Source organism: Notamacropus eugenii, chromosome 5 (assembly GCF_028372415.1).
Source record: "Notamacropus eugenii isolate mMacEug1 chromosome 5, mMacEug1.pri_v2, whole genome shotgun sequence".
Lineage (NCBI taxonomy): Eukaryota > Metazoa > Chordata > Mammalia > Diprotodontia > Macropodidae > Notamacropus > Notamacropus eugenii.
Window position 1 is genome coordinate 277,795,261 of NC_092876.1, and position 16,569 is coordinate 277,811,829.

A 16,569-nucleotide genomic window follows, 5' to 3' on the forward strand; every position below is an offset into this window, starting at 1 on the left:
TATTCAAATTTTGAGATATAACATTAGATGAGCAAAAGCTTAGTTGCACTAAATTATTTAAAAAGCTACAAGCACCTGATCCTAAAGGAGGACTGAAGCAAAATGACTTTGCTTCAATTTTCACTACGTGAAAGTCAGTACTACAGTAATACAGTAGGTACTTCAACGATCTCTGTAAGGCCTGAACAGAATCAAAGAGCCATACACAGGCAATTAAACCTAGAAGGACTCTTAAAAAGAACATTTAGTCCAATGTTTTGCAATTACCAGGGCTTGGCAAATTTCCACCAATTCATTAAACATTTACTAACAAAAGACTGTTACTTCTTAAAAACAGACTTAAAAGGCTTTTAAAATCTAACTTCTTTTCAGCAATTTTCTCTTTTTCTACCCCTAGCTTTCTCCACTCTAGGCTCAACCTCTGCCCTTGAGGTATTTGAAATTGCCTAGAAGGGTCCTCAGCAGATAATTCAAACATATTACCCAGTCTAATGTATAGTTTGGGAAATGATGATCTAATCAACTGTCTCCTCAGGACCTTCCTCTTCCCCAACCTAATTTATAAACAAAGACAATATCTCCCCTGATCCTAGTGTAGTATGCACCACACAATACCAGAAAATGCCATTTTAAAGATGTTACAAAGTAAATTAAGTAATATCTTGATTGACAATCCTCAATATCATTTGGTCAACCAGTCAGTACTTATTAGGGGCCTACTATATATGCCAGGCACTATTTGAAGAGCTAGGGATACAAAAAGAGGCAAAAGACAGTCCCCTGCCCTCAAAGAGCTTAAAACCTAAAGGTAGGAGAAAGCAAGCAAGCAAATAAGTACAAACAAGCTATATACAGGATGAACACGAAATAATTAAGCGAGGGAAGGTACTAGAAGTAAGAGGGGTGATAAAAGGTTTCCTGAAGAACAGAGGCGTCCAACTCAGAGCACTCCCAAATACCTGCAAAACTTCTGAATGGTCTAGGACAAAAATAAAATGTAATTGGAAAATGTTTAACAAAATAAATAAAAATACAATATATTACACATAATGTTAATTTGTGGTTTTCCAAGTCAACATGCAATCCACAGGGATTGTTTCTATTTGATTTTGATACCACTCCTGTAAAAGATGGGATTTTAGGTGGTATCTGAAGGAAGCCAGGAGGCAAAGCTGAGGAAAAGCAACCTGGGCAGGGAGGACAGCCAGAGTAAATATTGAGAACCAAAAAATGGAGTGCCTTGAATGAGGAACAGCCAGAGGCCAGTGTCACTGGATCAAAGACTATGTGTCAGGGAGTAAGGAGTAAAAAGACTGAAAAGATAGGAGGGAGATAGATTATGAATGGCTTTAAATACCAACAGAGCCTTTTGCATTTGATCCTTGAGGTAAATGACAGGGAATCATTAGAGATGACCGAGAGGAGTAGGTGAGGGATGGAGGGGGACCATTGTGGGATCTGTACTTTAAATGGCTTGGGAGAGAACTGAGGGGCCAAAGAATTAGAGATCATGGTATGGATGAAAAGTAGGTCTTGGTAAGAGAAAGCAGAGAGAACAGAAGAGAAAATAGCTAGTGGAAATGGCCTGGGGGGGGTGGGGTGTCAAAGCATTAGAGGACATGGTATGCGGTTTGGTAAGGGAAAACAGAAGGAAAACAAGTCTGCAGATAAGTGGGTGTTAGGTGAGACTAACAAGATGCAGTATTTTATGACTTTCTCTATTTAAATGGGAATACTGTACCTGTATACTTAGCAATATTATCCAGTAGAAGGGGATATTTAGTGAGCCTCTGCATTTGAGTAGGAATAATATCCTTTAGCTGCAGTCGACGGCACAGTGGATTACTCTCAGCATCCTAAAATTAAATATTACAAAATTAAACTGTCATTGTTATTTATATTAAAATTATAATTACATGAACATGTACAATCTACCTATTCATAATACATATGTGTTTATTATATGTGTGTGTATATGTGTGTATATCCACATTTCAGTAATTAAGGCAAAAAATGCCAAGATTTATCATCAACATTTCACAAATCTATTATATCTTTAATCAAATACAGGAAGAACAGCATCACTAAATCATTAAACCAATGGTTTCCTTCCCACATTCCAGACACCTGTTATCATCTGTAGGGAACTGAAGTCACTGCCTTCTAGGGACACTATAAATTTCATATTAAAAATTTTAAAAATACATGCCATTTTTCAAAACCAAACTATATTTTATGATTTCTGACATGCCCTGTGAAAAATGAGTGGGCTGAAGTGATGCTTTTTCACTGAAACGGGCACAGTATGTAGTGCATCTACATCACTCTCTTTCCTGAAGCATATACCTATAATTGTATTTTCTTGAGTCTTCAGACTTTTGTTCTACTGCTTTCACCCTAGTACGCTAATAGCAAACGACCTCCTGACCACACATCAACAGCACTGATGAACATCTGTGGCAGGTGTCTTCATCCCGATATTGAATATTCTTTTTATCAAAGTATTATCGACCACTTCACAATGTTAATATTCTACCCTCCAGAAATCATTTAATGGAGATAATCCAGGGTTGGAAATAATCTTGATAAGGCCAATGCCAGACACAATTCTAGTAAGTGATTTAATCTTAATTATACTCCTAGTTTATCCTAGCTTTGTTAAAAGCCAAGATTGGCACTAAACTCTTACTGCTGACTCAGCAACTCAACTCACCTGCACAAAAGTCTGGAATCGAGAGTCCTTTTTCTGACGAGACTTGATCATTTCCAGGGCAAAAGGCTGGTTACTACAGAAGGTGGCAGCTGCATGTTTCAACTTCTCTTCTCCTGCTCCACTGAACTGTGCCAAGAATGTAAGGAAAACAATAGAGAAACAGATAATAGACAACACAGCACATGGCAACAGGATGAACAACCAAAGTACCTTTTCAGAGGGAGTATTTTCAAGTGATAATAGATGGAGATTAACTACTTATTTACATGGGGGAAGGAGAGAAACTTTCATCCTTGAAAATAATATTCTTTCCATTCTACTAAAATAATCTTATCTTTTCTCATTGTCTAAGATCTCAATGTTAGAAAATCAATTTGTCAATCAAGAAATATTTATAGAAATTCATAGATTAATATCAGAATTGAAAGGGATCACCTCCATTTAACTCTGTCATCTTAAAGGTAAGGAGACTCAAGTCCAGAGTGGTTTAAGTGACCTGTCCAAGATCTTGCTTGACAGTCCCCTTTCTGTCAATGACACCATAACTAAAATGCACAGAAAAGCTAGTTCTTCACTAGCATGGGATACCAAATGCACTGCTATTCTGGGGAAGAAGAAAAAGTGTGAATGTAATGTGACAAAGTTTTAATTTTCCTAGGCATTACACCTTTGTTAACTAATCCTCTTTGTATTCCAGATATCCTTCACTGGGTCTTCATCCATATCAGGTTCCTGAACTATGGCTCTCTCCCAAAGTTCTGTACTGGACTTCTCTTCCCTCTAGACTCTCTCTTGGTAATTCCATCAGCTCACATGGAGTATATATTATCTCAATGAAGATGACTTCCAGATGAACAAATTGTGCTGCCATCTCTCCCCTGATCTTACTATCTTTCCCCCAAATTCTTCCCTCTTCCAATAGTTTCCTTTTAGACTTCACTCAAGGCTACCTTCTGCATGAAGCCTTTCTTGACCCTCATCTTCTTCTTCCCACTTGTTTTGGCTTTACATGTGTCTTGCATAAACCTATATAGGTGCATTTTGTCTCCCTTGTTAGAATACATGCTATTTGAGGGAAGGGATCGTTATCCATTTGTCTTATTGAGGTAGCTGGTAGTGCTGTGGACAGTGAACTAAGCCTGAAGTCAGGAAAACCTGAGTTCAAATTTGGCCTCAGACACTTACTAACTGTATAACCCTGAGCAAGTCATTTAAACTCTATTTCCCTCAATCTCCTCACTATAAAATGGGGATAAAAATAGCAGCTGTCTCACAGGGTTGCTGGTGAAGATCAAATGGAATAATATTTGTAAAATATTTAGCACAGTGCCTGGCACATAGCAGATGTGACACGAATGCCCTATCCCTACCCACCGTCACTTTATACTTGGCACCTAGCACAGAGCTTGGAAAACAGTAGATGCTTAATAAATGCTTCTCAGTTAACTGATATTGCTACTTCCTTCCCTACATTTTAAATATGGTGAAATTATCTTCATTTTTCAACTAATGGGATAGTGCAAACAGATCAACACAAATAATCTAGGTATGTATAAGTTTTAAGGGAATTGGATTCGTGTAGCTGCTATACAATTTTAGCCAACCTATTCTATTTTACAATATTAGAAGACAAAAAACTCTTATCTTTAAATAAATGAAAAACAGCTTTCAGTTTAAGCACTTTAATGTGACACAACCAACAGAGTTCAGGTTTATAAAGTGTGGCAGTCTGCATATTTTAGGGAAGGTTATAACTTAATCAGTTACATACGGTTTACACCACATCAATTGGTTCTAGAAATATTCAAAGTAAAAATCTTTACCCAGATCAATAAATCTTCTCCAATCTCATCAATTACAGAAGTGTCATTCCTTTTTCGAACAGCTTTCATTTGTTCATTCAACCCAACTTAAAAAAACAAAAGGAAAAAAATAATTGTCAACTTAATCATAAATTTAATCTTCAAAAAATATTTACTAAAGTTCTAATATGTGCTCAGCTACATTTGGAAGAGACAACAATTAAATAAGAAAAGTTATTTTCCCTCACTGAGCACACAACAGTGTGCACATTTGGGGGAGGCAGAAGAAATGTTAATGAAATACACACACACACACACACATACACACACACACATACACACACACAATATATGGCAAATGCATAAGAGAGGAACAAATCAAGTGCTATGTGAGGTGTGAAGGGGGGAAAGGTCATTATTGAGTTGGAGAGGTGGGAGATTGGGGAAATCTTCGTGAGAACGTCTTCTGAGGTGGGTCTTAAAGAATGGTTAGGATTTCATAGATTGGGGGTAGGTGGGTGGGGGAAGGGGGGGGGGAAGAAACAGTATTATTTCATGTAGGGGCAACAGCATAAATAAAGGAAAAGAAATAGGTTGGCATGACACGGGCAAACAAAATGATGAGGAGGTTCAGTTTGGCTACAATGTAGTACATATAAAGGGGAGTAGTGAAACGTAATGATAGAAAAGTAGAGTGTTGCCAGTTTAGGGAGGGCCAGGCTAAGAAGTTTTAACTTCATTCTATTAAAGTTAAAATTTAACTTTGTAAAAAGGTAATGGAGAACTTATGAAACATTTTGAGCAGAAAACTGACATGGCTTTCAAATAAGTAAGATTAGTATGGCAGCAGTAGAAAGGACAGAATGAAAAGGGATGATACACCCAGGAGGATAACGGTAGATAATAAGGGCCTGTATGAGAGTGGCAACAGGAAGAACAGACTGAAGAGTGTGAACTGAAAGAACTTGACGACTGGCTAAATGGTTGAGAAGGGTGAAAAGTCAAAGTCAAGTCAAAACCAAGCTTCTGAACACAGCTGGATAGTGGTGCCACTGACAAAGATAACAGAAACATATTTTGGGAAAATAAACTAAGTTTAGCTCTATATATATATGTTGGTTTGTAGAATAAATAGGATACACAAGTGGAAGTATTCTGTTTACAGGTTGAAATATAAGATTCAAGAGAAAAATATAAACTTGGGAGTGATTTGCATAGAGGTTATTCACTGAAGTCATTAGAATAAGATGGATCACTAAAGGACACAGAGGAGGAGAATAGATAGGAGGGCTGAAGATAGATTCACCTTGGATTTTCAGAGTACCTTCTCCTTTTTTAAAACAGAATCTGCACATTAAGTTAATAAACCTAGTCATCAATAAGCACTTAAGGAATATAGGGTTAGGTATAAGTTCCAAAGCAAAATACTCTTCCTAGAAACTGCTACGTTAACAGATAGGAATTTAACCAAAAGGGCACACACTGTTCAAATCAAAAGGTTTCTCTTTATAGATCTGCTCTTGCTTCTTTTCAGGTATAATCTTCCTATGTTTCACATCCTGAATCATGTGGCTCCAACGATCAAGCTCAGTGTTAGTCTTTCTTACTGTGAAGCTGAAGAATCTCTTCCAGGTTGGAGAAGATTCTTCTCAGTTCTGACGACGACAGAATCCCCTCTCGGGACACTCGCTGGTAAAACACCTGGTCTAGAACCTTCAGTGTACGGACATGAGCTCGCTCAGTGTAAAACAACTCTGCACAGAAAAGAATGGGTGATTTCAGTCAAGAAAATGTCCTATAATGCCAAGCAAGGTCTCTATCAAGCAGCAGCCAGAGCTCAGGAAGGATGGAGTTGCAGAATACATAATTCACTTTAGAGAGAATGTATTATTATAACCTCTGTACTCAAGAGCTTAACTCTACAAAAGTGTTTCAGCTGTTTATTCACACTGGCTCAGGTAAACACCTATCTGATGTCACAGGCCAGATGTCAAAAGACCTGAGTTGACTGTTCCCTTTGTTTCAAGTGATATAGGTGACTACGGGGAAGTCACTTAACCTCTCTGAGCCTCAATCTCTCCATCTGCAACTAGAATGATGGAAGAAATACTTTAATCAGACTCTATCATTTATAGTCATGTAACATTGGGTATGGGACTTCACCTTTCTGAGACCATTTCCTGATGTTATATCAAACTGGATAATGAAAACATTTGGCAAATTTTAAAATAATCAATAATTATACTATAATCTATAACATAAAGATGGAAATTACAATACCATCCCTACTAACCCTGAAAGAGTTGCTGTAAGAATCAAATGGAATCATACATATGAAAGAAATATCTTTTATAAGAATCAAGTAAGGTAAGGGCAGCTAGGTGGTACACAATGGATACAGCACCAGGACTAAAGTCAGAAGACTCATCTTCCTGAGTTCAAATATGGCCTCAGACACTTACTAGCTGTGCAGCCCTGGGAGTTCACTTAACCCTATTTACCTCAGTTTCCTCATCTGTAAAATAAGTTGGAGAAAGAAACGGTAAACCACTTCCAAGAAAATTCCAAATGAGGTCACCAAGGGTTGGACACAACAGAAAAGTGACTGAACAACAACAAAAAATAATAAGGTACTTGAGAACTGACAATTAGAGAGAGAAACCGGACCTGTGATTTCACTGTCTTGGGCAACTCTTAGATGAGCAAATTAACTCCACAAAGTGAAATTGGCACCTTTTCTGCAACTTGTAATCTTAGAGAATTGCCCAGAGCACAAGGGGTTAAGTTATTCATCCAGAATCCCACATACATGATCCGAGCCTAGGGAGGTGAGACTTAAAGTCAGGTTTTCCTGGCTTTGAGGCCAGATCTCTCTTCCGTTAACCATAAGGCTTCTCCTACTGACAAGGAGGAAGCATTCATCATTTGTACAGCACTATTCTAAACTTGTGAACTTTTAAGTCAATAATAATCACTGAGACCATAATTAACTTTTTAACAGAATACTACTGCTTTATCAAAACTTTAGCACCATAAATTTATAGGGTTTGCCATCAAACTTAAGTTCCATAATTATTATGATTAAAAGACTATACTAAAGTTAGAAGACTTATGATTTTATCGCATTAGGTGAGCATCTCTCCATACTTAAGTAAACAGTTTTCATTAATTGCTCTGACATAACATAAACCACACAGTAAGATGTCTTCTCTAGATTCAGCTATGCTTGTCTTTAGACAACAGACCTTGTCCATCATCACATCCATATTCAGGGGCTTTCCAGATTAGTAGGATATGCTGGAATATGTTAGCTGGCATTGACGCCTTTAAACATCCCAAGTCACTTCAACTATACAATAATAAAACTGGAGTAAAACTTTAATGACAGTAGATGTGGGTTATGTCTTTAAACTGAGTTCTATTCAGAAGTGATAATATTTGCTCATCATACTTTTCTGTCTGCATATTCTATAATGTAATAAATGGGCAGGCAGGTGGTACAGTGGATAGCACACAATCCTAGAGTTAGGAAGACTGTGTTAAAATCTAAACTTCGACACTAACTTTAGACACTGTGTGACCCTGGGCAAGTTACTTATGCTGTCTGACTCAGTTTCCTCATCTGTAAAGTAATGACAACACTAGGACCTATCTCCCAGGATCGTTGTAGGGATAAAATGAGCTAATATTTATAAAGCACTTAGTACAGCGCCTAGAACACAAAAGGCACTATGTAAATATTAGTCACTGCTATTATTGCTGTTGTTATGGTTATAACAGCAGCCTTTTCCACTTGAGGTAGAAAGTCTGGCTTTTTCTAGTTATGCTCTAAAGGTAATGGAGAGTCTGTTATACACTTGCCACAAATACATAGTCTAGGGGGAAAAGTACTGTATAATGACATAGGAGACCTCCAACACATATTCTTAATAGCAATGTGTCCCTAATTAAGTCCCTCCCAAGGTCTCAGCTGCTTCATCTATAAAAACGGGGATAATGATACTTTACATGAGTAAAATCAAAGGAGTAAACCAGATGATCACCTGAGGTTACTTCCAACTTTATAAGATCTCCAAGTCTCTGTATTCTGAAGGCTGCCTTTTGATTTTAGATTAATAACAATCAAAGATTTAGAGATGGGTGATAATTTAAGGGGTCATCTTGTCTAACATTTTATGAGGCTAGAGAATACATAGAGTACAAGGCTGAAGAGTCTGCCTTATTCCTATAGAACATGATAAGTCAAGGAGAAAAGTGATTACACTTACCATTGATCACTTCTTGCCGTTTGATCTCACAAGGTTTTAGTCCTAGTAGCACCTCTCTGCTAACAAGCTGCTGCCAATTTGGTGGATCTGTTTCTAAATCATTTTCAAATTGTTCATCTTCACTCTGACTTTCCCCAAAAGCTATACTATCAAGCCTAGAAAAGAGAAAATCAAACTTATGTAAGATCTAATAAGTAAACAGTGACACAAAATGGGTTTAAAAAACAGTGGCAATTATTGATATTAAAATATATCCATCTTAATAACATGTCTTTGCTGAAAGCTATTTAAAATAAGTACTCACTTTCGAAAAGACTTTGGTGTTCCATGTTCAGGTAACCTAAACAATGAAAAAAAAAGGAAAAAATAGTGGATTGATACCCAGTGAAGTGAGCAGAACAAGTAGAACCAGTTATACAAGGACTACAATGTAAAGGAAAATAACCATTCAACTTCTGATAACAGCTATATAATACAAGACCAATAAATAAGATGAAGCATACTTCCCCACCTTTTTGGTTGAGAAATAATGGACTAAAGGTGCAGAATGAGCTACATATTTTCAGACATGGTGAATGTATGACATTGCTTTTCTTGAATGTACTTTAGTGTTACTAGAAAAGGCTTCACGTGGAGGAAGAAATGTTGCTAGGTAATGTTAATGATGAAAAAAAGAGAGGAGAGGAGAAGGCAGGGGAGGGGAGAGGTGAGGGGAATATAAGAAAAAAGGATATCAATGCAAAACTAAAGAAATACACAGAAAAAAGCATAAAGAAGTTCAGGAGGAGACAGACAAGCAGGGCAGTTTTGTTACCATTATGCTAAATTTAATGTAGACTTCAAAAAAATCTATGTATTGGAAATTCACAATTTCATATGTAGTCTTCATTTTCTAGTCTCTGAATAATGAAATGCTCAACATGTGGTGATGCTCACCAAGTTCATAACAAAAAAAATGACAGGAAAAGAGATCTCATACATTCAGTTAAAGTACAGGCTAAATAAATGAAATAAGCAATTTTTTCTAAATATTATAAAAATTTAACATTATCTTTTCTTAGAGTTTCAGTATCAGTCCAGTTTGGAAGACAATTTCCAAATGGCTACTTGTCAGGAAGAATAGATATTCATCAAGCTGTATTAGTACATTTACAGATAAAAAAAAAAAATCACATTGTTCCTAAGCAATTAAACAATGCCTCAAATTCTCACTGACTGGTTGTACAGCATTACCTTTCTACTTCACCTTCCTCCTCCTGCAACTGGTCTAATGGTGGAGCTGGGAAATCAAAGACTGTATTGGGAGTTCGTGGTGTACCATCTGTAGAATCTCCAGAAGTTGGTGTTTCTCCAATCTGTTTTGACCCTGAAAAGAGAGATCAAGGACTTAAATGGCATTTGTACTAACCAAATGCAACACTTTTATCAATCACATATTCCTTTAAAAGGAATCCAATCTAATCTTCAAAAACATATGAAGGGTTGGGGCCAAGAAATATCTAAGATATTAAATTCTACCCTGAATAATTTGGGAAATGATTTCTAAGGTTTGTGAATAGTCCAAATCTGAACAAGTCAAAAGTTATCACTTTCTGACAAATAACAAAAGACTCAAATTAAGTAATTATGAGGTGGGATTAATTCTTGACTACTATAATCTGACAGAAAAGGTTTCTTAACAACCAAGACTCTTAAACATGTTTCTCTATAGCATCAACTTACCTATTTCATTCTCTTTCCCTCCCTCTTGGGAGGCACTAATCCCTGAAGTCAAAGAAGACATGGGATTAGCTGGCACATACATGGTGTCTGCTACATCGCTGGAGATTCCACTCTGGCGCAACTTGGCAGAGTCCTGAGGTTCAGGACTCACTGATGAGGGTGTGGATAAGTGCTTGGGATGGCGCTGCTTTTGTAGTTCCATGGCTCTGCCAACTGAACAGATAGAAACTAATTAGAAAGCTGGGAGGTCACTAAGTGAAATTCTGATTATTGCTAGTTCAAAGAAGTATTTCCTCAATAAAAGTGAAAATGAGTGAAAAATCACACATTATCTGAAGCCCCAAGAAGGGATGGAAATCTCTATACAAAAATGTCGCAAGTGGGTACTATTTACCTCTATATGTTATTTGGATTGGTCTCACTTTTAACTCCTCTCTAATAATTCATCCTAATGAAATGAACATCATCTAAGCAGCAAACAGTGGAGAATGGAGTATTTTCAAAACCAACATACTTGCACTGTTGTCATGACGGCTTGGCCTCCTTGGGGGTCCTAAAATGCTTGGGAATCCTCTTCTCTTCACTTTTTCTTCACCTTCCCTATCTTTCTTTATACTTTGCTATAGTCAACAAACAATCAAAGAATTAATATAGGACATTTTTTATTATCGGTTTTCTCTTGTTCCTTGAAAATAAAAACATATTCTCAAAAGCTGGATAAAAATTGACTATAAAAGTATGCATACATTAACTTACTGTTCACTTATACTTAAGAGTCAAATATTTAAATATACCATGGGAGTAATGTAGAAAGACCCACTGAGGATTAAATGAGTTGATTACAATGGTACTAATGAGGTCACATCATAGGACTGATCTTTTGATTTAACAGATTTGTTTTGTTTCACATGCTGTATCTATATACTAGAATATAAGGCTCCTTGATGGTGGGGACTATCTCTTTTGTATTTGAAATTTCAGTTCTTTAGCAGTATCTAACACATACTAAGTATTTATTGATAAATGCCTTTTTAAGTAACAGGCAGTCAAAAAGACTTACTATTAAGAGCTTACTGTGTGCAATACACTATGCTAAAATGCTAGGAAAAAAAGAAAAGTAAAAACATGGTCCTCACCTTCAATGAGCTCACAATCTAGTCGTGGAGACAACATGCAAACAACTAAGTACATATAAGACTGTAAATGGGAGGTCATTTATTTCATCCAAAGTTATCTTCCAAATACATGCTACTGATCTCAAGAGCACTAGGCAAGAAAACTGGCAACATGAATTCAATCAACCTATCAACACTATTAGATAGATAACTCTAAGTACAAGCCCTACTGATGGAAGGTTAGTAATATGTTAGAAACATAGAAATGTAGAGTTAGAAAGCAACTTGAGATTATTTCATTAAACTTTCTTTCACAGATGAAAAGATTGAATGTGCAGTCCACTGAGGTTAACTGCCTTCCCCTAGGTCACAGAGAGACAGGATTGGAATCTACGTCTCCTAACTCCAAATCCAATGTCCCTTCCTACTTCTTCTATGCTGTCTCTTCCATACAAAAGACAACATTACTGGGTAGAAAAAAATATGTTCTGAAAATATGTTTAATGTGAATATATATTGCATGCCATTTTGGAGAGGGGGGAGGAAGAGAAAATTTGGAACTCAAAAGCTTGTGGAAGTGAATGTTGTAAATTAGAAATAATTTTAAAAAGAAAAGAACATGTTCCACCAGTGAAAAACAAAATAAAACATGCACCTGGTCTTGGTGAGCACACAAAGTCTTTACTGTCTAAGAGATGATGTCTACTTAAATCCATGATATTTACTCATACTGTGATCTGAGTCAATTTCTGTCTAGAGGGCCAACAATTTAAATCAAACCACTTCTATAGCTTTCAAGAGTACAATAACAATACACAAACAATAGTGCAGAATATCATTAAAAACAGGCTCTGAATCTAGAGGCTAGAGAAATAGAAAAGTAATCCATGCATTAAGGATCAAATACAATGATACATTAGCATCAAAGGTAAAATATGACATAAAACAGAAATATCTTACAGGATGGTTTCAGAAGACAGAAGGAGGCTTGATAACACATTAAATTTTAGGAAAAATGAAAAAAGTAGGGCAGGGGAAGGATGAACTGAATGGACAAACATAAACTTGAGAAATTAAGATAAGGAAACAGAAGATCAAATTTACTACAGAATATTCTTACCGAATAACATACAGTCAATGAAAAAATCTTGGAGGGGTAGAGGATATCAATTTATACAATATAAACACACAAAGAGGAAAATGAAACCAACACAAATAAAAGGTATGAATCTGCACGAAAGTGCAGAATCCCCCTTTTACACCACTTATTACCTTGATTTTTGGCAGAAACCCTATGCGACCTCGCTTATGCTCCAAATTCCGAGGTTCTTTTACTCTGACTCCCAAATGCTTCATGTACATGAGGATAACATACTGCATTGTTGAACTAGAAGAGAAAAAGTTAACTCAACTGTTACCTTTGATAAGGAAAGATGAACAGGAGAAAGTCATCAGTGACCTTTATAAACCTAAGGGCAAGATGCCTAAGGCAACAAGAGAAACATAAACTATAATCTCTAGCTACAAAGAGAAAAAAAATTCCATTCATGAAGACTAGAAGTCTCTTTGTAAATGTATGCCACTAGAGGGAGACTGTTACATTACTTACAAATCACAAAGAATAAATCACAAATTAGGACTGGGGAGTATTTTTCTTACTACTTCATTGAAAATGCAAGAAAATGAATATGTTACCTTTTGTCTTCTTCAACAGCTTGAGCTGTCATCCTACAGATAAGAAGCAGTTTGGAAACAATAAATTAAAATTTAATAAGGTATCTTTTTACCAATTAACATTGATACTTAAAACTCAAGACAGTAGATGCCAAAGCCATAGTACTAAATTTTTAGTACAAAGAATCTGGTGTCAGAGGCAGGTTAATCCACAGTGGAGTTAAAACATTTTCACCTTTCTTTCATTAACAATATATGCTTTATTCTAGGTAACCTATGAAATTTAAACCACAATAAATAATACATATTTGATTTGGGGGAAATAGTTTTATTCATTCAACAAAAATTCTCAAAACATTTCTCATATATATGTGTACACACACATATATACACACACACATATATATACATACATGTATAGTTATGTGTGCATGTGTGTGTGTATATATATACACATACATACATACGTATACAAAAACACACACACGTTTTTCCTTCTTATGCTGATTCTTTCAATGTAGTCTTTCTTATAATGTGATAAAAGAAAGTTCTATTTCATTAATACTCTATAACTTACAATACTTCTTCAATTTTGGTAATGATCTGCTCTGCACACGCCCGTTCTTTCTCCAGGGTTACTCGGTCACGGTCTCGCTCTGCATCAAGTTTGGTCAGTTCACTTTCAGCTAAGGTTAGCCCCATACTACGTTTCTGCCTGAAGAGAATGAGACGAATGCTAAGGACAATAGAAAAGAAGTACCTCCCTTTGGGGATGTTTGGACTGTATGTCCCCTCTAGCTAACCGTTTCTAGTTCTGGGGAAAATGCCATTTAGTTGCATGTTCTAAACTAATATCACCTCAGATGCTGGGGGAAGAAACTCTGAAGACAAACACACATCAGAATACAGATTTTATGCCCCCAAAGGGATACATTTCTCACAGACAAAACAAAGAGATCTGTTACGGCAAGTACCGGAAAGAATGGACCACGTAGGTCAGTTCTACTCCATTCACAGACATGCCCCTAAAGCCAGGGTGCAGGCATTTTAAAGGCTACCTCTACCTAAAATAGTCTCTAATGATAAAACTAATTACAATCTGCCGACACACAGACCTGAAGTCTTCCAAGTGCTTCTGAACTTCAGGATAGACTTTGTCTTGCATAGTTTGGACGTAATGTCGGTGCAGATCTTCAGGTATAAGTTCTGGCCTTCTTTTTTCTAAAGGAAAATAAGAAAGGAATTATTTGCATTATCTATGAGTCAATATACATCATGTGACAAAAAGATCAATACTCCCTCTTATGTTAAGTACAACTAAAATTATTTATTAAAAACTTTATCTTTACCTCATAGCTTTTCAGCTCTGGGTCTGAACCTCTGAAACAAACCTGGTGACTAGCTATTATATCGTTCCTTCAAGTTAAATAAATCCATTGGACCTTGTTAAAGAGATTACTTGGAAATCTCTCAAAAACAACAACCATAACAATAGTTTTTCTATATAATCTGAGATTTGCAAAGCACTTTACAAATACCTAATTTGATCCTCACAACAATCCTGGGAGTAGAAGCTATTATTTTCTTCAATTTACAGATGAGAAAACTGAGGGACAAAGGTTAAATAATTTATCCAGGGTCACAAAGCTAGTAAGTGTCTGAGGACAGATTTTAAATCAGGTCTTGTTGACTCCAGACCCAGTGCTCTATCTACTGTATCACCTAGTTGCTCTATATGAATTATCCTTTGAAACCTGTGGTACCATAAATAGACTTACTTACCCAGGTCTTGAGATATTTCTTCTGGAACAGAAACCTTCAAGTGCTTTAAAAAAAAAGGGGGGGGGGGAGGGGGGGGAGAAAAAAAAAGCTAAGAAACAGCACTGTGTATCTTTCAAAAAATGTGTGTGTATGTGTGTCTTCACATACATACACACACATATCAATGATATAGTCTAGTTTCTACATACTTCTTAGTGCTTCGCATGGCACATATGACACTTGGTCAATATGAACTGAATTATAAACATACACACTGGTCTATGCTTATCGCATAGCGTTTCTTCTCAACACTGAAGCATAATAGAAGAATAGCTCAATTTCTAACACTGTTATCCACATACTGTTAAAATACCAAGAAAAAGAGCCTAGCACCCTGGGAGGGCTGTCTATAGAGCACATGTGGGCTGCCATGGACAAAAGGATGAGGTGTGGGATGTCTTCCACCAGTGGAAAGTCTGTCTGAACCACCGGGAGTATCCTCACTGATGAGATTAGACTACGTTGCTACTAATTCAAATATGTTATATCTTAAATATTTTTTATATTTGACCCATCAAATGGTTTCCTTCAGGAAAAAACTCACTTTGTGGGTTTTGACTTAGAGATGTTTTCTAGGTACTTACAACAAACATTATATGTTTGGTTAGTGTGTCCTCCTAGCCATTTTGCTATCTAAGTTCACAAAGCTCATGCTTCAAAAGAAAGGAGACAAATAATTTTACTACATTACAAAAATTTTGCATCCTATCCAATTCTAATCACCAGAAATTTCATCATTCTCTAAGAATGCACCAACTCACACCTCACTGATACCCGCAGTACTCTCTACACCTCACTAATTTAAGGGCTGGAGAGTAGAGCAAAGAGTTTCTCCCAAAGCCACCATTTAAACAGCGCTCCCAAGCCAGCTACCTCTTCGTTTTCCTCCTACTTGTGCCCTTTTGGACTCCATCACTCCCATTCTACCCCATTTCCCACCCTCTTGCTTTTCAGTTTCATTTTGTGTACTGCCTTCCTCCAATAGATTGTAAGATCTTTGACAGCACAGACAATCTTTCTTTATCGTATTTATATCCCCAGAAGTTAGCCCAATGCCTAGCACAGAATAAACACTTGAAAAATGTTTACTGAGTAATCTAATTGATTATTCCAAAGTAAATTTCTGAAGTGAAAAAAATGAAGTAAATTTCAAGTAAGTTCACAGGTGGTACAAGGTACAATCAATCACTGACTTGAAGCAATATGGGGAAATTAATACAATTTATATATTATCAAGGCCCTCTCAGTTATCATCAGCATGTAGAGATGCACTTGAGTTCTCAAAGACTATGCCAGCAATATTCAAGTCCTGGTGATTCCTGTGCAGCAGAAAAGGCTTTTGGCGTTGGTTCAGATGGCAAACTAAGAGTAAGATTAAGTTTAGACAGTTGATTGCCAGAAGGTTGGCTACTAGGTGAGGAATATTTCTGACGACAGCTAATCAAGAAGACATT

At 36.5% G+C, this 16,569-nt stretch overlaps 1 protein-coding gene across 6 annotated transcripts in view; it reads right to left on the minus strand.

The window, feature by feature from the left end:
• The window catches only part of ARHGEF12 (Rho guanine nucleotide exchange factor 12), a 177,136-nt gene that overhangs the window by 17,709 nt on the left and 142,858 nt on the right, over positions 1 to 16,569 (minus strand). For all 6 annotated transcript variants that reach the window (XM_072612939.1, XM_072612935.1, XM_072612936.1 and 3 more), the window contains 14 exons: positions 15,077 to 15,119; positions 14,410 to 14,515; positions 13,872 to 14,009; positions 13,316 to 13,348; positions 12,893 to 13,007; positions 11,020 to 11,125; positions 10,506 to 10,718; positions 10,017 to 10,149; positions 9,088 to 9,123; positions 8,784 to 8,938; positions 6,123 to 6,269; positions 4,537 to 4,622; positions 2,714 to 2,839; positions 1,742 to 1,856 (listed from right to left, as the gene is read on the minus strand). In XM_072612939.1, the coding sequence (XP_072469040.1) occupies positions 1,742 to 1,856; positions 2,714 to 2,839; positions 4,537 to 4,622; positions 6,123 to 6,269; positions 8,784 to 8,938; positions 9,088 to 9,123; positions 10,017 to 10,149; positions 10,506 to 10,718; positions 11,020 to 11,125; positions 12,893 to 13,007; positions 13,316 to 13,348; positions 13,872 to 14,009; positions 14,410 to 14,515; positions 15,077 to 15,119 (1,552 nt within the window). The remainder of the gene's footprint in view (positions 1 to 1,741; positions 1,857 to 2,713; positions 2,840 to 4,536; positions 4,623 to 6,122; positions 6,270 to 8,783; positions 8,939 to 9,087; positions 9,124 to 10,016; positions 10,150 to 10,505; positions 10,719 to 11,019; positions 11,126 to 12,892; positions 13,008 to 13,315; positions 13,349 to 13,871; positions 14,010 to 14,409; positions 14,516 to 15,076; positions 15,120 to 16,569) is intronic.